This window comes from Stigmatopora nigra, chromosome 16 (assembly GCF_051989575.1).
Source record: "Stigmatopora nigra isolate UIUO_SnigA chromosome 16, RoL_Snig_1.1, whole genome shotgun sequence".
In the NCBI taxonomy this organism is placed as follows: domain Eukaryota; kingdom Metazoa; phylum Chordata; class Actinopteri; order Syngnathiformes; family Syngnathidae; genus Stigmatopora; species Stigmatopora nigra.
In genome coordinates, this window is record NC_135523.1 from 3149243 (window position 1) to 3174443 (window position 25201).

At 38.5% G+C, this 25201-nt stretch overlaps 3 protein-coding genes across 3 annotated transcripts; 2 read left to right on the forward strand and 1 right to left on the reverse strand.

Annotated features, from left to right (window-relative positions):
• The first annotated feature begins 156 nt into the window (after positions 1 to 156).
• Positions 157 to 4553, forward strand: zdhhc23b (zDHHC palmitoyltransferase 23b). The gene is made up of 6 exons (XM_077736198.1): positions 157 to 338; positions 1064 to 1203; positions 1857 to 2447; positions 2526 to 2693; positions 2894 to 3130; positions 3544 to 4553. Exons 1-6 carry the CDS (start codon positions 282 to 284, stop codon positions 3614 to 3616), a joined length of 1266 nt encoding a protein of 421 aa, XP_077592324.1. The 5' UTR covers positions 157 to 281; the 3' UTR covers positions 3617 to 4553.
• Positions 3862 to 11909, reverse strand: ccdc191 (coiled-coil domain containing 191). The gene is made up of 16 exons (XM_077736196.1): positions 11652 to 11909; positions 11492 to 11530; positions 11192 to 11327; positions 11001 to 11138; positions 10760 to 10938; positions 10391 to 10566; positions 9828 to 9969; positions 9578 to 9768; positions 9043 to 9262; positions 8205 to 8515; positions 8056 to 8132; positions 7818 to 7990; positions 7606 to 7749; positions 6518 to 6670; positions 5561 to 5715; positions 3862 to 4198 (listed from the first exon to the last, which is right to left on the reverse strand). Exons 1-16 carry the CDS (start codon positions 11736 to 11738, stop codon positions 4057 to 4059), a joined length of 2463 nt encoding a protein of 820 aa, XP_077592322.1. The 5' UTR covers positions 11739 to 11909; the 3' UTR covers positions 3862 to 4056.
• A 344-nt stretch (positions 11910 to 12253) lies between these two features.
• qtrt2 (queuine tRNA-ribosyltransferase accessory subunit 2) lies at positions 12254 to 21912 on the forward strand. Its single transcript, XM_077736197.1, has 9 exons — positions 12254 to 12545; positions 12636 to 12691; positions 13671 to 13747; positions 14440 to 14649; positions 14734 to 14933; positions 16990 to 17159; positions 19810 to 19888; positions 19952 to 20189; positions 20509 to 21912. Exons 1-8 carry the CDS (start codon positions 12343 to 12345, stop codon positions 20184 to 20186), a joined length of 1230 nt encoding a protein of 409 aa, XP_077592323.1. The 5' UTR covers positions 12254 to 12342; the 3' UTR covers positions 20187 to 20189; positions 20509 to 21912.
• The last annotated feature ends 3289 nt before the right edge of the window (positions 21913 to 25201 follow it).

The window sequence follows — 25201 nt, forward strand, 5'->3', positions numbered from 1 at the left end:
AGAACAAAAATGACTTAATTTTATTATGCCATAATTGAATACATTTTAATGACCGTTTTTCAATGTATAATGCATATAATTGCAAGACGTGAATGACGTCATGCTTTAGTAAATGTGAGCAAGTAGTAATTGTAAACACACGTGCGATGTGTGACGTCACTTGTGCGACAAGGAAATGCGCCGAAACTAACCACGCTTAACCAGAAATATGACGCGCTCGGACTTGAATGATAATATTTCTTGTGAAAACATACTTTTAATAATGTAATTCGTATTTAGGAATGTTATTGAGTAACTTCCGGACACTGAGGGGACAAATCGAACGAAGCGACGGACATGTAAGTACCTCAATTGTTTGGTATGCTTGTCTTTCACAACTTAGTACGTCATGATAAGCATTAAACATTACATTGACGACTTTATATATCTCTATGTATGTATAGTTAATGTAGCGAGAACCGAAAAGTGTTGATATTTTTCTCTTTTTCGATTAGAATGTTAAACGTGTGCGTGTGGTGAAAAAGCAGGAAGTTTGCTCCTTTTTGGTATTTTTGGGGGGGCGTTAACTCGTATAAAGTGTTGTACTTCATGTGGTAGAACTTTGAATTAATTAAGAAAATACAAGGGAGTACTATAGAGTAGGATTATAAATGATAAAAATTATAGTGGCGAAAAAGTCGTCTGTTGCAACTAGCATTAAAAAAACCCACACGTGCAAATTAGCTCTGAATAAAAACACCTGAAGGTTTAAGAATGAAATGCATTTTCTAGCTTACGACTTGGCATCGTAACATACTTTTTTTTTAAATGAGCGCATTTGTCTCATGCAGTGAAAGCCCCCTACCGTCCCCTTTTATCATAATTATCATTTGAAGAACAAATAATACTATAAAAAAAATCATAAACACAAATAGCAATTCCTAATAATGGCATTAATAGAGTCGAAGGTCAAAGTGCAAATGAGAGATAACTCAGGTGAAGATCCTCTGTATGAAATTCAGGCAGGCACTTTTTAGTGGAGGAAAAAAGTGTGGGATAAATCACTTCAAATCTGTGTTTTCAGCTGTCAGACATGAAGAAAATGTGGGTTGATGATGAAAATGAGCGCTTATGCTGCTGCGAGTACGTCAACAGACATGGCGTTCGTAGTCATGTGGCGGCCTGCTGCTGCGATTGCGAAGACCTGGACGACGCCTGCGACAGGTAAGGCGGAAAAGACCGGAAATTTGCTTTAAATATGATAAAACATTTTATCATAAAATCTATACATATCTCTCAATTTATGCTACCATGGCTCATTGAGTGTCAATTTTATTTGCATTAATTTCAATGAGAAAAAGTCTATTATATGAAGGTCGAAGTCAAGGTGGCATTAATAGTCTATGGATAATCATGACATGATAATGATGATAATGTGCAGATATTCAATATGAAGAGAGGCAATCATTATTCATGTGCCTGTGAAAAGCAATTATTAACAGTTAGAACTCAGGGACAGAATGGGCCGTTTTGATGATCCTTTATGAGCTCCACTATAAAGAGTGCGATTTTTCGGACGTGATGTATCGGCGGGCTGTTTTATGATGGGGTCTCCATTTCGTTTCCTCAAGGATTCCACTTCAGTGCAGCCTTTAAAACTTATGTCACTCATAACTCAAGGGAGAACTGTTAGCACTGAAATTGAGGTTGGAATTCCCAGTATGCCTTGTATGGCATTTTCTTAAAAGTTATTTTTTTTTAATGGTCCAAAAATATTATTTTCTCACATATACGCCATATTAATATAAAAAATGATGACTGACATTACCCAAATATTTTTCCCCTTATTAAAAAAAAAGTATATATGCTGTTTTCAGGTTTTTTAAGCAAGAATCTCAGAATCCCGGCTCTATGTCCCGCGTGGTTGCCGACATCAGCGACCGAGTCCGCATCCCCTGGTTAAAAGGCGGCGCCCGCAAAGTGGACTTGACCATCATCCCCCCGCTAGTCCTCCTCCCGGCCATGCTCCACCTCGCCGCATTCCATTTCTTGCTCGGCGCGGTGGTCCTGATCACTCTGCCGATTTTGTTACTGTGGTACTACTACTTCACCCACCGCAAAAAAGCCCGGAACATGTTTTTCCTCAGCTTGGCGCTTTTTTCCTTAGCCTACATGTACTATTTGTTCGTGGCCGAAGTCGTGCCACGTGGGGGCGTCGGAGCCGTGTCGGTCGGCATGGTAACCGCTGGCCTTTTGCTCACCTTGCTCAGTCTGGCCAACACTAAGAGAGGTCCGGGCTTTGTGGAGGTGGACCGAGAGTCGGTTACACTCCTCCCAGAAGAAGATGGAGGTTTGGACATCCGACGGAAGAACTGGTGCTCGGTCTGCCGGGTGGTCCGGCCCCCCAGGGCGGGACATTGTCGGATATGTGGGATCTGCGTCCTTCGCCATGATCACCACTGTGTTTGGTTGGTTCTTGTGACAATATTAAATGCCTATTCATTCCGATTTTGTGTTTTTTGAGTTGCTCAATTTCTTGTTTTCAGGATTGACAGCTGCGTGGGTCTCGCTAATCACCAAAGTTTCCTATTGACGCTCATCTTCTTCCTATCCACGGCCTTCTCGGGCATCTTCCTGGTTTTACGGAGCGTCTGCCCAGAGCAAAACGTCTTCACCGCTTTGTTCTACTGCCCAGGAGTTTACAAGGAATACCGGTAACAAACACCAAACTTAATTAATTAATTAGCAGAGGTCAGGTGTCCAACTTGTGGCTCATGGGCCTGATTCAGCCCATCACCTCATTTTTATGGCCCACCAAATCATCTTGTTTCTCGATAAAATACAATTTAAATCGCTTTTCTGTAGTCCTAAAGAAAATATCATGGATTATAAAAAGTTGGTGTGTTCTTTTTAGGGCCGCCCTGTGCTTCACATGCGCCTGGTACTGCACTGTGGTGTCCTTTGGTCTCCTCCACCTGTTGCTGACCCAACTGCTCAACATCAGCCGCAATGTCACCGAGCGTGAGGCGCGCACCGCCATCCGGGAGCGCGCCGGACGGCGGGCCCCATGGGGTCACGTTGGCATCCACTCGCGAGGCCTGCGTGCTAACTGGCTGGAATTTTGGAGCGGGGCAGACCAACAGAAAGACAGGTGAGCGTGGCTGGGGTAGCTATTCCCCTTTTGGCCACCGGGAGACAGCCTGGTGCCTTGCTAAGTGTGGGTTCCGCTTGTTTGGATTTATCTAGAGTGCGATGGTGATTTAATTTAGAGAAAGTAATTCATTTCAAATCCTTGACGTATTGTGCAGCTTCTTAAAAAAATATTATCAGATATCTTTCCTTTTACCAACTCTTAATTCACACTACCACTTGAGTAGAAAATGCCCCTTGAGGTCAATGTTAGGGATATTTTATTGATAGCTTATTTGACAGCCACCAGCCTCCTATTTTCGACTTTGACTGCACCCATTCGATTTAACCTTGACTGTGTATGGCGCCATCCTCATCTGTCACCCGCCTCCTTGACGTTTTCTCAACGAGCGTCGTCTTTTGTTTCTCCTTTAGTGCCAACTGCGGAGCGGAGGCGACCAGTAAGGCGTGCTACTCAACATCTGATTCGATGAACGTCCCACTATAAGACGCTTCTCTACCTCAAAAGACTCAGGTAGTCAAGACCAATATTTCCATGAAGTAGGCAGGTAGAGATATACTATGTGTATTTAAGAAGTGTGTAAAGTTTGCAAATTCATTTTAGTCTTTTCACCATTGAAGAAGTGGGACAAATGCATTGAGAAATATGAATACATTTTATTTCAGCAAGAAACTAGTCAAATTACATTATTTACTTTCACTCAAAATGATGCTGGATTAGGCTTTAAAAACCAAAAAGTTAATGTTCTTAGAACAAAAAAAATGCAGTTTTCAAATCACAACAGTACTTTCATTTCTAATCAGGTTAAAAATCAAACTCAACAGAATTTTTTGTTTTAATCTAAGCCTGAGAATTACTTTTTTTTTTTTTTTTTGGCAAAAAATGATTGACCAGGCATCCGCGAGTGTGTCCGCCTCTGGGCATTTTCACAAACGGCGCGACCAAAAACTGGGCAGCACCTCAGTCACTTTCCTACAAAGCCTCTCCCTCCGTTCCTCGCGTTCCCGTTCCTTTCGCTGCACCAACGGAAGCCGCTTCCAGGCCCGCAAGCATCGGCGTAGCGCCGCTCTGAAGTCAGACACAAAAGAAAGAGAGGAAAAAAGCTGTCAGAAACTAAAGCGTTCCGCCGCATTGACGAAACCTTAATGAGATTTCACGTCACGGGGTCGACCGTCCACGGGCAAGGACGCCTTTTACTGCCGTTTAGAGGAAGACTTAGTCAATTTTTACTGCGTTTGACTTTTTCCTTAACTCTGACTTTTGAGATTACTGTATTGTCTGATAAATATTATCAATTTTTGAGATTCGTTCACGATCGAAACATTATCAAATATACAAAAGGGATTTCAACTGAACAAAAACAATCAAAATCCCTTTTTTTGTTACAAGTCAGTTGTGCAGTACTAAAATAATGTTGGAAATACATGGTTTACAAGATGTATATTATGTGAATAAACTTATAATGCAAAAAAAAAGTATATCAACCAGTGTAATGGATTGACATTTGTCTTTTTTCATATATATATATATATATATATATATATATATATATATATATATATATATATATATATATATATATATATATATATATATATATATATATATATATATATATATATATATATATATATATATATATATATATATATATATATATATATATATATATATATATATATATATATATATATATATATACATATATATGTGTATATATATATATATATATATATATATATATATATACATATATATGTGTATATATATATATATATATATATATATATATATATATATATATATATATATATATATATATATATATATATATATATATATATATATATATATATATATATATATATATATATATATACATATATACACATATATATATGTGTACATACGTGTACACATATATGGGGGGGGGGACTTTTGCCTTATAGATGTGAAACATGTTGTACTTTAGGAATATTTAGTCACTTGTTATTTTAACTGCCATAGAAAGTATATCATCCAATTTGACTGGTTGGCTGGCATCAATCAAAAAGTTTTTACTTTTGCCAAACCCAACAACTTCTTCACATCACTTATTCACATCCAAGTCCTTTTTAAATTTTGCTCTGTTCTTTCCTTCCTAACTGAGCAAACTTTCCAATCCAGCAGGGGATTAAATAATTCACTCCGACTCTACACGGCTTCGTTTTATGCAAATACAGTTAATCAAAATACATTGTGATAATGGCGTACAGCCAGCAGCAAAATGTTCCACGTGCTTCCCGACCTAATTGACCGCTTAGGAGCTCCGAATCGCTTAAGCAAAGAAATGAATTTTCCATCTAAACTCTCATTTATCATCATCTGGAAGGTGACGCTTATTGCCTTTGCGACTAACTCCAAACTTCAAAAAGTTCCAGGTGAACTGACCTGTTGTCGTGCTCCTGGGCCAGCGACTGATGTTCCAACTCCAGTCGCTTTTGCTGGTGGGCGTGGTCCTGCAGAGCCAATAGGAACCTCCTCTGCGTGTGGGCGCGGCAGAAGACGTGGGCCTGTGCCTCCTGAAGTAGACGCAGTTCTCCCAGCTGTCATAGAGGTAACAAAATAGTCAAAATATGGAAAATTTTATAATCTAATGAGGTCCTTTTGAGATTGTCTTCATCCAAAAACAAGCATGTGAGCTATTTTTGGAGTGAATGAGAAGAAAAACTCTTATTTGTACTTAGAGTTGTGCAAAATGGTATTATCAATAAAAAAAAATCAAAGTAAGATTCATAATACACAAAAATAGAGTACTATACACTTTGTTTTTTCATTTTTTTGACTTAAAAACAAAGTGTTTCAAATGAGAGAATATTTTCAGTTTTATTTTTAATTAAAGAATAAAAAATTCCCTTTTGTGGTTTTGACTAAAAAAGTAAGTCAGAAAAATGTAGTTTTATTGCTTTTTTTAACATTCAAAAACATTTAAAAATCACAAAAAAGTATATACTAAGAAAGCCTACTTCTTCTTCATCTCTTGAGATCACCAAAATCCCCTCCAGAAAATACAATTCCCACCCTAGCATGATTTATACCCCCAAATCCCTTCTATACTTCTACTCCAAACAGCCATCTAATGTATCAAAGCTCACTAAACCGCATACACAATGCGTACGTGCCCCTAACTGTCATTTTACCCCCATCCCTTGGTGTCTAATGCTTCCAAGTATGGAGTAAAGTGATAAAGGCTGAACTTGTATTAACCAGAAATCCCAGGCAGAGCTTATTTTCTCACACGGGGCAACATAATAAGGAACGCCGGCAGAGTGGAGATTAGTCACTGCCAGGGGATGGACTGCTGCTCTCGTAATTGACTGTCTGCTGTTTGTGTTTGTGTCTACCTACTTTTTTCCAGTAGCGCAAACTCTGCCGCAGCAGGTGTCGACGGTGTAGTCCGTCAGCGCGATCTTCCTTCTTGGATGAGGAGTTTCTGGCCGTCTGGCGCCATCGCTGGAGGCATCGCCACTGGAGGGTGTTTGAGTGATGACTCTCGGCAAGCTAAGGTATTGAAATGAGGAAATAATGCGATTTTTTAACATGCTGTATTTATAAACCATTTGCATATGTCAAATTTAAGACCCACAGAACATACTATTTTTTGTAGTTTAACTTGAATACAATAAAACATAAAATAATAATTTAATTGGGCAAACATTGACTTTAAAATTTTGACAGATGGGCCGGGTCAGCACAAGATAAGATACAAATAAAAAAGTGCATCCGTTAACAGTACATAAACAGAAAAAAGGTATTAACATACTCCTCACTCATCATTAATGTAAAAAGTATAAAGTACACAGTTAAGTAAAAAGGAATGTATTAAGAAATATTAAAATGTCATTTAAAAAACAATAGTAGGGGCTGTAAAACATGAAAAATAGATAAGAGTGGATAGAGCTACTGGCTTCTGCGTGGTGGCGGCATCTTGGAGAAAAAAAAACTAAAAACTAAAAATTTGGACAACGTCGGCGGGCCGGATTAAGAATCCTGACAGGCCGTATGTGGCCCGCGGGCCGTAGTTTACCCATGTTTGACTAGCGCCATGCTCATCCTCGATAACAATCAAACATTAATTATCAAGAAATAAAACTTTCCCTAGAAGTCAAGTTAAAAAAAATTCAATAACATTTTTAATCGCGTGCAGACAGACGACGGCTTTTTTAGACGCCTGTTAAAATTATCTGCAATCATGTTGCTAATCCCCGCAAACATGAAGTCGACTTTGAAGAGTAACTAAAACGCATCACTTGTTTGCCTCCCAGTTGCCGCGCGTACATTTTCCGTGTCCGTCAAAAATGAGAGGATTTTTAGCTGGCAAATTGATGCGCTGTGGAATTGGGGCTCTTAGGTCAGAAATTCTCTCATGTAGTTAAAATAGTTAAAGAGTTAGTGGGCTGTCAGTCAAAAAACAAAATCCAAATTGGGAAGATTACCTCTGCGTTGATGTGCGTGAGCTCCATTAGCCGTTTCCACGGCGCCAGGCCTCGGTGACGTAGTAGTTTTCTGTCATAGTGTTGACGAGCCCGATCGTAGAGTTGTTGCTGCAGTTTCATTTGCCTCAATTTCTCGTCTTCCCTCTGCACAGCAAAAGAAAAATCTGGAATCCCCTGACCTGAACCCAATGGAGACCCGGCTTCCATCTCACCATTCTAGCCAGCTTTCTCTCTTTGCTCAACTGAGCTTTTTCCAGTTCCTCCATCTTTAGTTTTTTCTCCTCAGCAGCCTTTTCCTCTGCTTTTCTCTCCTCTTCTTTTACTTTTTTCAGTTCCTCAGTTTGCTTCTTTCGCTCGGCACGGAATCGAGCTCGCTCTTCCATGGCTACCGACCAAAAAAACATTCGTCAAATGTTAGCGTCTTGCTAATTTTCTGAGTTAAAGTACCACCTGAGATGATTGGGCACATTGGCGGTGGCAGATTTTGCCGTGGAGACCCGTCAGATTGGCCAACTTCTGTCATCGTACTGCAAAAAAAGGACATTTAGCCTCATCTTGAAGGTCCATAAACAAGGAAAAAACTTAATTTCTGTCCTTACCTTGGCTGAGGAGTAACCATGGTGGCCATAACCTTCTCCCGCTTGAGCTTGGCGATCTCTTCTTGCTGCTCCTTGAGCTGCTGCTTCTGCTTCATGATAATCTTCTTCTGGGCCTCATTTCGGTTCTTAAAACAGCTTCCATACTTTGACTTGGCTTCGCTTGATTCCACTTCGCATTCGCCCTGGTTTGCGTCGTCGTCTATTTGTCGGTCCTCCACAGCCGTTTGCGTTTCCTTGCAATGGCGGGAACGCACCCGGACGACCACTGTAGTTGGACGATACCGCATCTTGCCGACCTTTTTGGAATTATCCTACAAGGCACAAAAAAAAGTTACATTTGGAACAGCCCAGTACTTGCTTTTGTGTAAAAACAGCTCATCTAAAAGCCAATCCAGTCCACCATAAGGTCCACTCTACAACAATCTCCATTTACACAGCATCACTCCTCCATTACTTTGCCAAACCTTTTGAACCCAAACCGCCTCCAGCACAACATCCGCTGACAACTGGGATAAACCCGATTATGAGAATAGCCTCCATGTTGACCTCAACACTGGAAAAACTTCCATCTTTCATTGGCCGCATCCTGGCGTCCCCCGAGCTCTGTTCCACTATCCTTCCACCTCTTATTTCCTATACCAAACCCGACCTCAATATACTCCGCTCACCTCATAAGCTTCCTTCAGAGTCGGCGATTAAAGGGAGGTTTGTTTTATTTTTTTTGCAGGTGATGCATTTGGGTCATCCACCAAAAGGTTAAAAGATCCCATAGTGGATTACTTGGGCAAAATTGTTTGGACAAAATCCCCATTAAACTCAGTTTGTGAGGAACCAGTACCTTGGCCGAGTTCTCGGGTGGGTCTCCTGTCGGCGTCTCTGGAGGTTTAAACACTCCAGACATGGCGGCGCTGATTAAGGCGTCCATTTTGCGCCGGGTTTCCTCTTGTTGGACCAGAAGCTGGCGTCCCTCGCGCTCTTGCCGACACCAAAACTGCCATTCGCGAAGATATCGCCCGAGAAGACGTTTGCGGTCGCTTTCTTCGGCCTGGTGGAGTTGTCTAAGGGGGTTTAATGCATGGATTTACTAGGCTATTAAAAATATTGTCAAGTATTAGTTGTTATGTTTGGTGGGGAAACGATAACTCTGTAAAACACATATAAAAATCCATTAAGTGCTTTAGTAAGCATGGATTTTATGGTATAGTTTTGCAGGGTTTTTACATTTATGATAGAAAAATATATGTATATGGTCTTGGTAGTAATGGTTTTCTGTTATTAGACAGTAAAAAATGTTATGCACAATATTTTCCTCTAAATGTACTTTTGTTGTTGTTGTAATAGTCCTGATAGAAAGGATAAAATCATTTTTGTGCCTGTTTTCAGTGCGGAGATCTTCTTCAGTTTTGGAAACCTCTCGTTGATTCCTTTTGGCCCACATGATGGTTCGCCACGCCCGCCAACCCTGAAGCAGCCTCCTCCAATCATAGAGCGCTTTGGCTTTCCCCATTCGTAGCCGTTGCTCCATCACCGCCGAGTACCAACGGGCGAAATGCCTTTGAAGACACTGTCAACTCAAGAATGAATATCCAGAAGATGTCTACCAAGTCATGCCAGGTAAGTAACCTTCAGATTTCGTAGGTGTACAAAGAGTTCGACTTTGTTTTTCTGAGGCCGTTCCGTCTCTTCCTCTGACGTCGACTGAATGGTGGGAGATGGAGAAGGTGGTTGGGGTGTCAAGGTAGACTCTTGACTTTCTAGTTTTTCCCTTAAAGTCAAACATTGGTGGAAAAACATTCTCATGTCAATATGACATTAGTTACATGTTGTCACATACCAATATATTTCATAAGAAATTGGATAAAATGGGACTACAATACAAAAATTGCCTGTTCGATTGACGACAGGGTTAATTGGCAACGTTAATATGTTACGATTTCCACAGTAATTGTCCTGTTGAAATCCCTATTCCGAAAGACGAAGTGGGTCCTTGATTTATTGATTTTTCTTTCTTTCCACGGATACTTCAAACTAGCATCGTGCGTCATCCGATTTTAATCATTTCCTGTAGTTTCATGTTTTTTTCTAATAACGTCAAACTCTTTTGAGTTTCACAGAGTGTGTTGTTATGAGCTTTAACCTTACCGCTTCATGGTCAAACACTATGTATTGCAGTATTGTTGTCCTACCTTTGTCTAAGGCGCATTTCCAAGCCTTTTCTTTCTTCCCTCTGCCTCCGCATCCTGACAATCTCCTGCCGCACCATCTCCTGTTGCCTCTTCTTGGCCTCCAGTCTCTTTCTCTCCTCTGACTCTAGCTCTCGCTTCCTTTTGGCCTCTTCTGCTGAGGCTCTATTCTCACGCACCTTTTTAAAGATAAACAAACATACCATATAACACGGAAATAACAAATAACTACATTTTAACGGTAGTTCCATCAAATAATAGTAAAAAGCAGTGTGTATCACTTTCACAGTAGCAGTCAAACGTCCTGACTACTGAGCTAATAGCCGTCGTTATTAAAAAAATAAGTCAAAACATGTTTTACTGTGTATTTACCTGCTGGTGACGCAACTCCATGGTGACCACAGGATCTGCAAAGTTCTTGTTAGTTCCTATGCCATCTAATGCTAGCTTCTCAACCATCCGTTTCTGCAACACTTTCTGCTCTTTCAGGTCTTGCAAAAAATTGTTTACGGCATGGTGATCTTCTTCCTCCACCAAGTGGTCGTACAGATCTGAATCGGATTGACATTGAATTGACCATTCCCAGTCCGGATGAATTCCCTAAACATTTTACCATTGAAGTTGTCATAGTTGAAGTCAGATGTCGGCGCTGGCGACGGCGTTGCTGGGCTCCCCTTCTCGCATGTCATGCCTTCCATTTCCAGCTGGGGATTCCACGTTACGTCCAGCCAGTCTCCCAACAGGGCCTGAGCTGTGACATACATTCTTTGGACACTACATTTCAAGTTTTTCTTCATACCCTACCTTCATTGTAGGCCTCGTCGCGATCATTCATCTTTTCCCAGCTCTGCAAGGCCACAGCTAGACGTTTGCTTCCCGTCTTGGCTCTCTTGGGGAAGAAGACCTCAGACATTGCGAACTCTGAGGCCTTCTCCACTTGCTGACAGAATAAAAAATTAGCAAAAGGGTCACCATCTGATGTAAATAGTCTTCATGCTTATGGAGGTATAATAGCCTCCAGCTCAATGAGGCAATGTTTGTTTCAGTGCTAAACAGATGCCGAGACAGAAAACATAATCAAGCTGCACAATGAATTCTGCCGACCTTTCTCCAGTGATCGATGTCCTCTTTGTTGCCATGCTTCTGGAATAGAGCAAGAACAAATCTAGTGTGAGCACCTTGAGCGATTGTAAATAACCTATTTCACAAAGTAGCATCAGCCAACATCCAACAGCCAGTACCAGCAAATAAATAAAATCTATACCTTAGATTGTGGTAGTTTTACTGAGCCAATCTTCCCAATGTTCTTAGATCTCAATAAGTGAGACCTAGGATAAGGTAGTGCCGCCATCTTCTACAGAGATAATATTATATATAACATATGTTAATAATGTCTTTGAAATGCAGTCGGTAGTGTATGCATAAGAACTTTTATGATAAAAAAAAGTAAGGGCTTGGATTCTGGGTAATGTAGTCCTCCGGTATGTTTTGCTGCTACTGTAATGTCATGGTGGACTCTGTTTTCCACAATGCATTTTTGTGTTTAGAGCGTCTTTCTGGTAACCATAGCAACGCCCTAAGAAACAAAAAATAAAAATGGAACACAGTAAAACGAAATAAAACTCATTTTATTTAAGAAATATTATATCGTGGGACCCGCAAAAGTGTTAAAAGAACAGTAATATTTTTTTAGATTACGCGAATTACCGAAGTCTCTTAATGATGACGTTGCAACGACGCGACTTGTAGTTTCCTCGTGCGTCGTAGTACGCAATGTGCTTGTAAAGCGCACATTCTTCCAATAACTCCAGCGTTTCCTTGCAAGTACTGACTATATGTTTATTTTCTTCTAGTTAAACATTTTAGGGGTTGATGGCATTCTGCAAATCGATATCGGTGCAGAAGATCGCAGGTTACTACTAGCTAAGTTTACCATTCACGCGCTTGTTGGCAGGATGAAACTCGAGTTATCTCGGGTTCTCCAGGGAGGAAGCCGCTTAGGTGTACTCAAAGGGCTCGGCAGGATGGGAAAACACTCCCTGGAAGTACCGGGATGTCTCTTGTACTCACGCTGCGGTGCCGTTCCGCACCTCACCCAAGATACGCTCCACACCTTGGACAGACTTCCATCCATCACACAAGTCTCACTGGACCATTTGTAAGACCTGCATCATTGTATACATGCATTGTATTTACACATGTTTTACTGTGAATTTATCATCTATTCTGTTTTTTTTTTTTTCTACAGGGCAGAGCACAAGGAAGTGTTGGAAGATTTCAAGGATGGATTTAAAAAGTTTGCAGGTATTTGAAAGGGAGCACATTTAGGGTCAAACAATAGTTAAATTATGTTAATGCTTGTGTAATGGTCGTTTTTAATATTCAAAAATGAGTTGAGATGCATTTTGTATTCTGAAAAGGAACAACGATTTGAAGTGTTAATGTAAACGTACTATACAAAAAAAGTGTGAGGACATACTCATCTCTATCCTGACATTGACATTATTACATTGATATTATCACATACATAACATTTTACCTACCTTCAGAATGCCATTGTTACCACTCCATTTTTATCTCTCCCATGGAAAGAGCAAATGTGCTTTATATGATGATATCGAAAAAAAAATGCAAAGCACTCAAGGGGGGAAAAATGAATGTTGTTTCAACTGCAATTTCCAATTTGTAGGCGTGTGCATCCGTCATGTCAGAATAATTCCATCAAAAAACTTGCTGTGCTGCTGTAAAGTAATAGCAGGTGTCTTGGGTAAAAGATGGACGCCTTTAAGACAAAGGGAAACTTAATATTGACGGATAGCTTGGAAACAATAATTCTGTATCGCATCACTATTTCTTTTGAATCCAATTTTATGACCTTAAATTGCCCGTTCTCACGCCCACTTTCTGCATCCCAAGCAACTAGTTAATGATCCGGGTTAACAAGTGTCATGTTGTGAAGTTAAAATGAGCACGATTTGACCTTCAACCTGGAGGCTGATTCGCTCCCATATCGAGGATCTCTACAAATTACCATTCCAAATCTCATTAGCTTGCGTACCGTGTATTATTTATAGAAATGCCCCGCAAGATTGACCTCATCAACATTGCTTTACGAAGGTAAACGCGCTTGCAAAGTTGCAAGCTTTTGCCTCCTCGGGCACCTGAAGTGGAATTGTTAGTGTTGCTTTTTTATAAGGACATCAAGAAATTATGTTTCTGTGACATTTTTGCCCCGCCAAATTTGTGAGTCATTTTTATTTTGCTGACCTTTTGTCCTCCGCAGGTCTTCATGACACAGTCTTGTTTTGCTCGCTGCATGACCCTGCAAGTCGCAGCCCCACCGGCTACACAACCAACAAGGTTAGAAGGTCTCTTTTATTTTTATTATTTGTTCCTTGCCTGTTGTCTATTTCTCTAGTTTAGCTTCTGAGTGTTTTTGATAGATTTAAATCAGGGACGGGCAAAATTTTTGGCCCGGGCGGCCACATTGACTTTAAAAATTTGACAGACAGGCCGGGTCATTAACTAGATATGATACATATAAAAAAGTGCATCCGTTAACCGTACATGTGAAACATAAACATAAAAAAAGGACTAAAGTGTTAACATACTCTTCCCTCATCATTAAAGTAAAAAGTATAAAGTACAAAGTCAAGTAAAAAGGAATGCATTAAGAAATATTAAAATGTCATTTAAAAAAAGATAGAAGGGCTGTAAAACATGAAAAACAAATAAGAGTGTACAAAGCTACTGCCACTGGCTTCCGCATGAAGGCGCCATCTTGGGGTAAAAAATTAAAAAAATAAAAACAATAAAAATATAAAAAAAAATTGGGACAATGTCGGCGGGCCGGATTAAAGAGCCTAACGGGCCCGTACCTGGCCCGCGGGCCATAGTTTGCCCATACTAATTTAAATAGATCTATTCAAGAGTAGATATTTTATTTTTAAACAAGACTAATAGGATTTGAAGGTTTTGTAATTAGTGATTACTGTACATATTTGAAATTATTAATCATAATAACTACAATGGACATTGTGGCCAATTTTTAGACAGTGTCCGTATGGGGAAGTGGCGGACGTATCGAGCTAACTGCAGCCAAGTTCATGGACCTGCAGAAGCTAGTCCGGCCCGACTGCTACGTTAGCATGGCCGACGGTGAGACCTGGCAGGACAACACCTCTCGCAAAAGGGTCCGAAAGTCGGTAGAACGAACCCTCGCCCACTTGGACGAGTGTCTGCTGGTGCACCAAAACTCACAGGTAGAGTCACAGTTTTAATCTTGTAGGAGCTTTCGCAAATGATGTTCTATTTTTGAGAGAATCACATCATGAAACTGTCGCCAGGAGCTGAATGAAGCAGCACTGTTTGGCGCGGTGGAGGGCGGCGATATCCTGGAGGAAAGGGTACGCTCGGCCAGAGAGACGGCGAAACGCCCCGTGGCGGGTTTCTGCCTTGATGGCATCCAGACGGGCTGCGTGGACGCCGCTTTGAGTAGTCAGATCATCGCCGCCGTCATCAAGGAACTGCCTGAGGAGAAACCAAGGTGAGCCATGTTGATTTTCTCATGAGAAAATAAGAAAAGAGGTGATGACCCCATTGGCTACACTGGAAATTGTTCATTATTAATGGGAAATATCTTGCTTACATAGACTTTAGACATCAGTAACTGGCTGAAATGCCTTTTAAAATCCCATATTGCCTGACCTCTAGATAAAAAGACATTTTACCCTGTCTATATTTGTTTATTATCTGTTAAAAACAAGTGACTCCTGGCTCCTCCACTCAATAAACTATTCTTTTTTTTTATTGATGGCTAGTGAAAGGCTTTCTACTGCATGCTCTCCACAGTCTTTCATTAGCACAGCGTGATTGGCAGCACAACACAATTGTGGCATTTACCGAACAACCCCTGGGTTCAGAGAGTCCATTTTTTTTCAGCTAGTTATTTCACGTAACCTCTTTTTGTCTTTTGAGAGTTAAGAACTGTTTAGCTTCTTCTGAGAGTGACATTAATAATCTAATATAACAGTCACCAATCTAATCAATTACTCGCCTGCCATCGCCAGTTAATTAAATAGTCTAATCAGGATGTCCAAACTTAAGCATTTTTTTCTAAAGAAGATACAAAATAATCCAGATGTATAAATATAATACAGTTTTTTTTACACTACTGAAAAGATTCCACAGATTTTTCCATTTACTTGATGTCACCTAATAGTGAGAAGGTAAGTTAGGGAACCTATGGGTCGGGAGCCATATGTGGCTCTTTTGATGGGTGTATATGGCTCTCCACCTTTTTAAATCATAATTTTTCTTCATTAGACTCTTGCATTCTCTCATTGATTAGCAACAGTGAAATAATGTTCTCAAAATAATTCAGACTTATTTTTTGACTTTCAAAGTGCTGAAACGAATAATAAATGCTCACATTTTCATGTCTTTTTACTTTTAAATTCTCAGTATGGCTCTCAAGGAATATTGTTTGAAAAATATCAATTGTTTATGGCTCTCTTCGGCAAAAACTGCAATCGAGGTTGAATTCAAGCTTCTTGTGTTTGCCACATTTAATGATATTTCCTCTTCTGGTCTACATAAGCAACGGCAACTAAAGAGCTCTCCACATAAGACCCATCTATTCCTTAATCGTCTCAAGGGGGGATTCTCAGGGAATACAAAGTCAATGTAGTCCTTTTTTTTACTGTGAGGTAAGCAAGAGACCTCTCATCAGGTTTAGAGAGATACCTACGCTACGGCATCGTCGGTACGGTGTCTGCCTCGAATGCTAAATCGTCCTCGACCTTGACGCCTGTAGCCAGTTATCTGCCGGCTCAGAGGGAATGTGTAGAACACTCTTCTGCTGACAGTGTAGAGAAATGCTGCTTGTGGCTTTTTACATCCTTTCAATGCATTATGGGTTGCTTTTTGGGTGTGAAGTGATAGTGATGAAAGAAAATGACATTCTCATCATATTGAAGCTTTAGTAAGCTGGGAATGGAAAGATTGGGATATATTTTATTCATTGGTGATACTATAGTATAATATCTTATGAGATTTGAGTTACACTTGGAAAAATAGTTGAGTGTAACAACTCTGATGGTAAAGTATTTTTCCAAGTGTAACTTTTTTGGATGAAGAGAGCCATAAACAATTCATATTTTCCAATGTTATTTCTTGTGAGCTATACTCAGAATTTAAAAGTAAAAATACATGAAAATGTGAGCATTTATTATTCATTTCACTACTTTGAAAGTAAAAAAAAGGCTGAATTCTTTTGACAACATTATTTCACTGTTGCTAATCAATGAAAGTCAATGAGAGAATTCATGTAGAAGAGTCTAATGAAGAAAAAATATGATTTAGAAAGGCGGAGAGTCATATATTTCCCGAATACTGGCTTAATGAAGTTATCCAATCCAATATACACCCATCAAAAAAGCCACATGTGGCTCCTGAGCTATAGTTTCCCTACCCCTATGTTAAAATAATGAAGTACTTGAACTAAATAAGTCTGAAATTTGTTTTTTTTAAGCAAAATGTATCCCACTTCTTTAACATATTTCTTAGCCATGATTGTTAACATTTTTTCGCTTCTTTCCCAGACTTGTGCAAGGTGTAGGCCGACCCGACGAAGTTCTGGCATGTGTGGATGGCGGTGTGGATCTGTTTGAAGGATTCTTCCCCTTTCTGGTCACCGAGCGAGGCTGCGCTTTATGTTTCCGCTTTGACATTGCAAACAACCCCGAAAGTTGTGATCCAACGACTCCTTCAGGTAAGAGGACTTTTCTAAGATGTATTTGAATGAAGTACTGCGTGGAATTTTCTGTTAAAATAGAGAAAAGACTTGCTTGTTCTAGTTCTAACCGGATAATGCCAGACAAAGACGCCCACCAAACTGCTGCAGACTCCACATTTTAGTGGTAAAATGACCCTTTTATTTTCCTCGGGCGGTGTGACCTGCTTAGCTAAAATATCATCGCACCCCTCACTACCTCCAACACACTCGCACCGGATACAAAAAGGAGGACAAAAAGGTTAAAAGCAAATCTGTGACATTTGTAATTTTGCTCCGCTGACAAATAGGATTTCTTTTTAGATGGCAAAATGAAGCAAGTAAACCTACAAAGAAAGTTTATATGTGAATGATTGGTAGTACAAACAGAGGCCTTTAAGGGAAATAGTTACTTGTGTTTTTTTAATACATTTGTAGTTGAATTTTTGATAAAGGTCCAATTTTCTACTTTCTTTACCTAGAATTTCATGCAGTTCAATTTCTCATTATAATGTGAAATGTATAAAACAGGTTAAATAACTTAAATTTAATTCTGTGGGAAATTTATATTCAAAAAAAGTTGCCATTGACAGGGATTTTGAGCAAATGCTAACTATTAGCTTTTCCAAGCAAAATGCATTGAAAAAGTGAGTTTTTTTTAAAATTGCGGAAAAAAATTGACTTTTTTTAAACATTTCTGTAACATATCTTCATTCCTGAGAGATGTATTCATTTTCAGGACCTCAAAATCTTCTATGGCAACACTATGGTAAAAAATATAGTATGTAAAATAATGAGGCCAATATGTAAATATGCTACACTCAAGATTTTTCCCTATCTAATGTTCATATATTTCCAAGTCCCCTACACTATGGTGACTCCACCAAAATTAGATCTTCAGATAATGACATTGAAAATATGATCAGCGCCAAGTCAAGAAACTCATCCTTTTGATTTAAAAATAATTGGAGGGAATGAAGAAAAAAAAATGGCCAGACAAGTAAATCAATGGTAGGTAGCGACGCTGTTCCTCCCAAGTGGGAAACTTAACAAGTGTTATGACAAGGAGACCAGCCGCTTCATTAAAAAAAAGTTGCGTTAAACTGGCCCCATTCGTGTCAAGATGGTGCAAATCGATTCGCTGCTGGGTAGCAAGAGAGCAAGCCCGGCTGGTGTTAAACAGGAATTCCCGGTCCCCCTCCGACCAATTACGAGCATCCGTCGGGGGGCCTCGGGGCACGGGACATAGCGGCGGAGCGTATGCTAATGGTTCTCCGCGTATTCGCCATCTTCTCATTTTATCTTTTCATCATTTCGCTCAATTTGATGTCGCTCTTGCTTTGTGTCACTTTCAAGAGTGGTGGACCCTATAGAGAGATATTTGGAGATGTATATCAAAGTCAAATCTAATATAAATATCTAATTGAGTTATTGTGGAGTTGTAGGAATGTTATTGTGTTATTCCTGGTATTCTGTCTTCTTTTTTTATTGTCTTTCTTTGTCAAAATTTTAATTTTACTGTGTTTTTCCTAATATTTTCTCATTTTGTAATCCCGATTTAAGGAAAGTGATGTAATTAGTTAGTAATAATTAATCTAGGATGGTTGACACATAGTTTTTGGTTCCAAAGCACATTTTTAGTAAAATATCAATATAGCAATACCTAGTCTTTTATTTTTTAACTAATCGGTAATTAATCGATTATCATCCAAATTCACAAATACGCATTCCTTCAAATGCATTGTCAATGGCAACTATTGAGTATAATGACATTCTCCTCTCTATCAATATTTAGAATTATGCTCTATTTGGGTCACATTTATATTGAAAATGTTATTAATTTATCTCAGCGAGAATTGGCATCTCAAACAATGGAAAAACTTCATCCTTCCACCCTTAATTGTCAGCTATTGGTATCCTCGTACTGCCTTCTTTCATTCTTGACTCCTTAAAGCAGGGTTCACTTTTCGGCAAAGATAAATCAAAGTTTTCGGTATAACCATGACACGGTAGGTATTGATCGACATAAATAAAAAGGGCCCGCGAGTCAGCAACTCTCGACTTTAGCTCACACTAAATAATGCCGCTTCTTCTACTTCTACTAAATCAGTTTGGAGGACTTGGTTATGTTCATCTTGGCTTTAAATTATTCACATTTCAAGTTTATATTACACTGGTCCATGAAAAAAATGGCTGGATTTCATACTGCAGTGGTTGTTTTCATGTATAGTTAAAGTTAGGTATCTGGTATTGGAATGCTACATTAATTTTTAAAATGTGACAAATGGGCTGGATCAGAACAAGATATGATACAAATAAAAAAGTGCATCCGTTAACAGTACATATGAAACATAAACAGAAAAAGGACTAAAGTATTAATTAACATACTCATCACTCAGCATTAAATTAAAAAGTATAAAGTACAAAGTCAAGTCAAAAGGAATGTATTAAGAAATATTAAAATATCATTTAAAAAAATAGAAGGGCTGTCAAACACCAAAAACAAATAAAAGTGGACTACTACTGCAACTGATAGTTTGAACTCACTCAATAATTTGTAAACTAAGTTACTTTTAGTCATTGTGTGTAGATGTGGTAGCAAATGAGATGATAGCGAGGATTAACGAAGTACTTTTTTGTGTTTTAACAGAGGACATGGCGGAGAAACCCAACAGCGAGGACGATCCAACACTCGTGACACCTTTTGAAATGGACCTTAAAGACAAAAGGTACTTTGTAAACAAATAATCGATAATCGCAGTTCTTCCAATCTCACCACCCGGACTGACCAGGTACCGCGATGACCTCCGACCCCTAGTCGACGGTTGCGGCTGCTATTGCTGCCAGAATCACCAGAGGGCGTATGTGCACCACCTACTGGCGACCAATGAGCTGCTGGCAGGGGTGTTGCTGATGCTCCACAACACGGCCCACTACCTGGCCTTCTTCGTGGCCCTAAGAGAAGCAATGGCCGCCGATAAAGTCCATCTGCTGAAAAGGCGGGTCCTGGCTCGGGCGGAAAACTAACGTGTAAGAGGATAGAAAAGATCAATTGAGCGTGGCGAAGAGGTTTTTTGCGGGTAATCGGTCTGCTTTTTTTGGCACGGATTGACAGATTGCCTCCACGGAAGCAATCAAAAAGTCTGATTTCGCCAAAAGTCCATACAAGGCAACTTAGTCCATGAAATCTCTACTGAGTTGAAGAAAACCTTGAAATATATGTTTGTAGACTGGTGTTTTGAATCAAGTGTTTCACAAAAGGTGAAAAAAATAACACTTTATTCACTTATCATCAGTTAGTGAAGTATCTTGTCAGATTTTAACCAATTTCGCTTTTTTTCTTTGGTAGGATTGTGCGACGACAACGTAACCAAAGTGTGAAATGTTGTTAAGAGGCCTGGCCAAAGGCCAATGAGGGAAAAAACCCAGGAAATTTAGACGCACAGCCAGGATTTTTCCAGACAGATTTAAATTTAAAGTCATACAAAGAGGTGAGTTGATCTAAAAGATATTAATGTAAAGTTATTGTGACCATTGAGTTCTTTTGTAACCCTAATCTAAAAAAAAATACTGTTTAAAATGTCAAATTATGGTTACTTATGGGCAAATAGACAGAAAAGCCTGGCAACCCGGCAGGTTTATAAAGTACTGTAGAAAACCCTTAGTTTCAAATATTCAAAAACATGCTAATTACTACCTGTAAAATAGTTGTAAGTTTTAGGCATTTTTTGTATTACACCCAACGTTAATGGATATAAAGTTTTGACATTTTTTTTCAGTAGTTATTCTGTTATATTAATGTCAAATTAATATTTAAGTTGGACAATGATACAAGGCAAAATTGCATATTCTTTTGTATTTTTGTTCTTCTTTTTTGGCCATACAAAATTAATGTTAACGTTGCAAAATATTCTATTTTTCGATGATAAAGGAAAAATATCCTTTATAAATAATACTTGCATTGGAATCAGGTCATCACGTTTTTCAGATTATCTCGTGTCAACTTAGTAAGTTTTTAGTTGAAAAAGCACAAATTTTGGCGGTACAGACATGGCGCCGTTCCACTTTGAGATTTTGACAAATGGATGCTCAATCTGATTACTAAGAAAATTCATATTAAATGGGTCAATCATTAAGCATATTTAAGGGAAACACTTTAGTTGCACTTATGTTTTTTTTTCCATTAAACTTGCCTTTATGGCTTTTTCACGTGTAGACAAAGTGGTCATTGTGAGTCATGCACAGTTTACAATGATCAAATAGGCTTTTCTATTTTGTAATCTCAAAATCTGACATTTTAACAATTTTCTCAGTTAATCAAGAATGACTTCCTTCATTCGTTAAAGTCCAAAGACCTCAACTTTCTAGTTTGTAATCACATTAAGAATCTTCTACTAAATTCCCTCAAATTTATGACATGGAAAAAAGCTCAATCAGAGTCATAATTTAGTGTTATTTATCTCATGTATTGTCATTTGACCTCATTTTTTTGTACCTGGGCATCAATTCCATCTTTGCCACAGACCTTATTGTTATTAATAGTAATGAATCAAGTGTAATTTTGAGAGACATTGTCCTAAAAATTTGGGTGGATCCTTTTTTGTACCTTTTAATAGAAAATATACACATTTATTTTTTATGTTCTCATAATTAAACAGGTAAGACGTATACTGTTTTTGTATTTATTGTCTATATTTTTGTACAACCTTTTAGTTTTTAATTCTAAAAAGTTTGACACCCATCTTTTATTACACTAGGCATAAAAAAACTTCTGTATTCTCACGGAAATTCTGAATTAATGGATCAAAATGACTCCTATTCTAAAATAGTTGTCGCTTGTGTTTTGTCTTACACTTTTGCAGGCTTTATTTTATTTTTTTCTTTATTTTTTATCTAAGAGAAGGTTATGTGAAGGTTTGAGCTGACAGTCGAGACAGTGGCGCTGTAGGGAAAGGGATGAAGATAAGATAAAGACGCCCGTCTTTGAGTTTTGGCGACAGGTGGATACTCAACTGTATTAATACCTATGTGAAGAGAAGCATTGACCTATCAAAGGTTATTTTCCTTCCAACATTTTAATGTCCTTGTCAGTGTAGGGAGGGTTTTTTGATGCAATTCTTTAGAAATTAACCAGTAAAAATACACATTGGGATGTGGAATTGTACCAAGATGTAATGGTTAGACTGGAATTGGCACATTTTTCTTTTAAAACTTCTACGTAAAATAATAACTGGAAAGGCTGGCAGCAAGTTTTTTTTGTTTTCTACGTAATTGGCAAAAACTGAAAAATCGTGTTGGATTGTTGTCTTGTGTTTTGCCCAAAGGCTAAAGGTTCCGCTTTTTATGCATGCTGCTTTATTCCTGAACACTATGTCCACTTTAGGGAATTTGTTGAAAAACTGCGACCAATTGGAGAAGCAAAGAAAAGCACTTGTGTTTTTCTCACTTTTTGTTGTTGTTGTTGTTGTTGGTGTCCTTGTCGATTGAAGTTGTTTGCTCGCAGGCAGGCGTGGAGGTTGAAGTTGAAACAAAGGTCACCCGCCGGCGTTGGCTCTCGTAGGACGTGCGTATTTAACCTTTTTGGTGAAAAAAGTCGTCATTCTCAAACCAGAACGGCATGTAGCCATTTGTAAAATTGAACAAGTCATCCATATGGAATACATTATCTCACATATTGCGATGATTCCAGCTGTATAGTCGCAATCTAGATCGACGTTGGTTGTCATCTTTAGATTCTGCACGATATCGCTATTTTTTTTTTGTGTAAACAGCGGTCTTGAGAAAAAAAATGTCTTTTTTGGTGGCGGTAATGATAGCTTGCGAGAGTCGGTCACTCACCCGTGGGATCATCAACAAGGAGGCTGACATCAAGGAAGCGTGATTGCAAGGGTGGTGGGAGAGCGTTGACGAACCAACGGCGCACGTCCTGATGAAACGGCGTTGCTGGAAAGCATCGCCGACGCTTCCTCACATTGATGACTCCGCTGGGGGAAAGTAGACATCAGAGGAAATTGGAGGGAAATCATACAGGGATAAAATTGCTGTGCATTTTCTAGCTTTATTGACAAAACATCAAACAGATTGGCTCGGATTTTTCTTTTTTTGGACGGTTGTCAGTACAACTCTAAAGCCTTATTTTGGAAACTACAGTAGTTGTATTTCGTCTACTAATACTCGGATTTTAACCATGTAGCGTATTGAGATTGTGACGATTAAGGTAATTGTGGGTAGTACAGACGTACATATTGTAATACATCATTTAGATTAGTTTATTTTGGGGAAATAATGATACTATAGGCTTCACGCTGTATTGTAGATAGTATTTCAATGATGCAGTACCAAGGTAGGTATGATACATTTTTATATTTTAACAGGGGTTGTGAAGACGTGGCTCTCAAGCCACATCTGGCTCTTAGCATATATTGTATTTACTATTTCTCTTATTTTTATTCTATGTTTAAACTCATTCATAAGGGCCCATTAAAACATAATAAACTATATTTAAAATAGAATTTGGCAGATTTAATTTTTTTATGCTGTTTCTAAGGTAAGTCTACTTTTAACTCTTTAACCGTCACAGTTTAAAATGCTAGGTCTTTATGTCCAACTTGTTGTATTTGTAATATCTCAGATTTGATCATAAGTATACATAATATACAAACATGTAAGGATAATTATTCTTGGTAAAATACTACTTAGAGCAGGTCTACCTTTATTTTTGTTATGTCATATTTTATTTGTATTTTTTTGTCCCTCCTCAAAATGATAGACTTTCTATAAATAAGAAAAGACAGTACATAGAATCCATCTGATTGGAACAGAATCCTCCGAAGATTTGCCACTCGTCCCTAGCCTCAAAATAATCCCATTCTTCCATCTATGCGCGTCACCCCTAGTGGCATGTTTTGAAAATTTATTATGAATGACTGAGTCAAACTCTGGAGTCAGCGCACCCGCGCCTTGGGGGCCGTTGATGAGAAAAGGCCGGCAAGGTAAAAAGGAGGTGAAAAGCGTGGGTGAGACCAGAGTATGCCACGACTACATTAGTTTGCAAGTGCACGTACGCTTCTATACGTTCATTTCAAATGCATAGAATGGGCTGCCAGAATACCCATGGCCAATCACTTTACCTGCATTCAGTGCATTTGTGCTATATTTGATGCACCTTGCTTGTTATGTTAGCAATAGGTTGATAAAAGTTTGTTTTTTTCCAAATTAGCAACATAGACATGTTAGGTAAAGACAATTCTAATCCTTGTTAGAAAGCAATGTTAAAATGTAATATAATACAAAAAAATAACAGGTTTTTGATTGAATTAGATTGAAAATCAAATTTTAAAAAAATCAGTTTTTTAGTTAAAATATTTTCTATTGAATTTTGCGCAAAATAAATTAATGAAATCTTGTTTTTTTGCCATTTGATAATTGTTGGAAAATGTAAATATACAAAAAATACCAAAACAAAATATTAAACAGTCAATTGCATTTTGAAACATTTTATTAGAGAAATATTTTTCTTTAAATTTAAATTGACACATTAGCATTCCTGAAACTACATAAATACTTATAGTATTCAATAACAAAACTTTCAATGTTAAAACTATTAATCATATACTTAATATATGTTTCCAATGAACTAAAATGATGGTCATATTTAATCATTAAAAAATCACATCTATCCCACGGTAAGTACAGTACAATACTGCAATAATATAACAAGTAGAATAATACTATATAGTATCATTGACTTAATATGTGATAATTCAAGAGTTCTCCTGAGTTGATTTTCATTCCGTGAGTATTCCGAGTCAACTTGATTATCACGATAATTATGCCACTATCATTTCATAACTACTTATTACCCAGCACTATAATTATTTTTGCTGAGGGCCACTCGTGCTGCCTTGACAAGCAATTAGTTGCTCCGCCAGCTAGTCTGGAGAGAGTCGAACTTTGACAATGGCTTCTTGTCTCGGAAGGGCTTTTCGCTTAAGTGAAGACCTTTTAAAAGCTTTTAAAAATAGACACTTTGGTGTAAATAT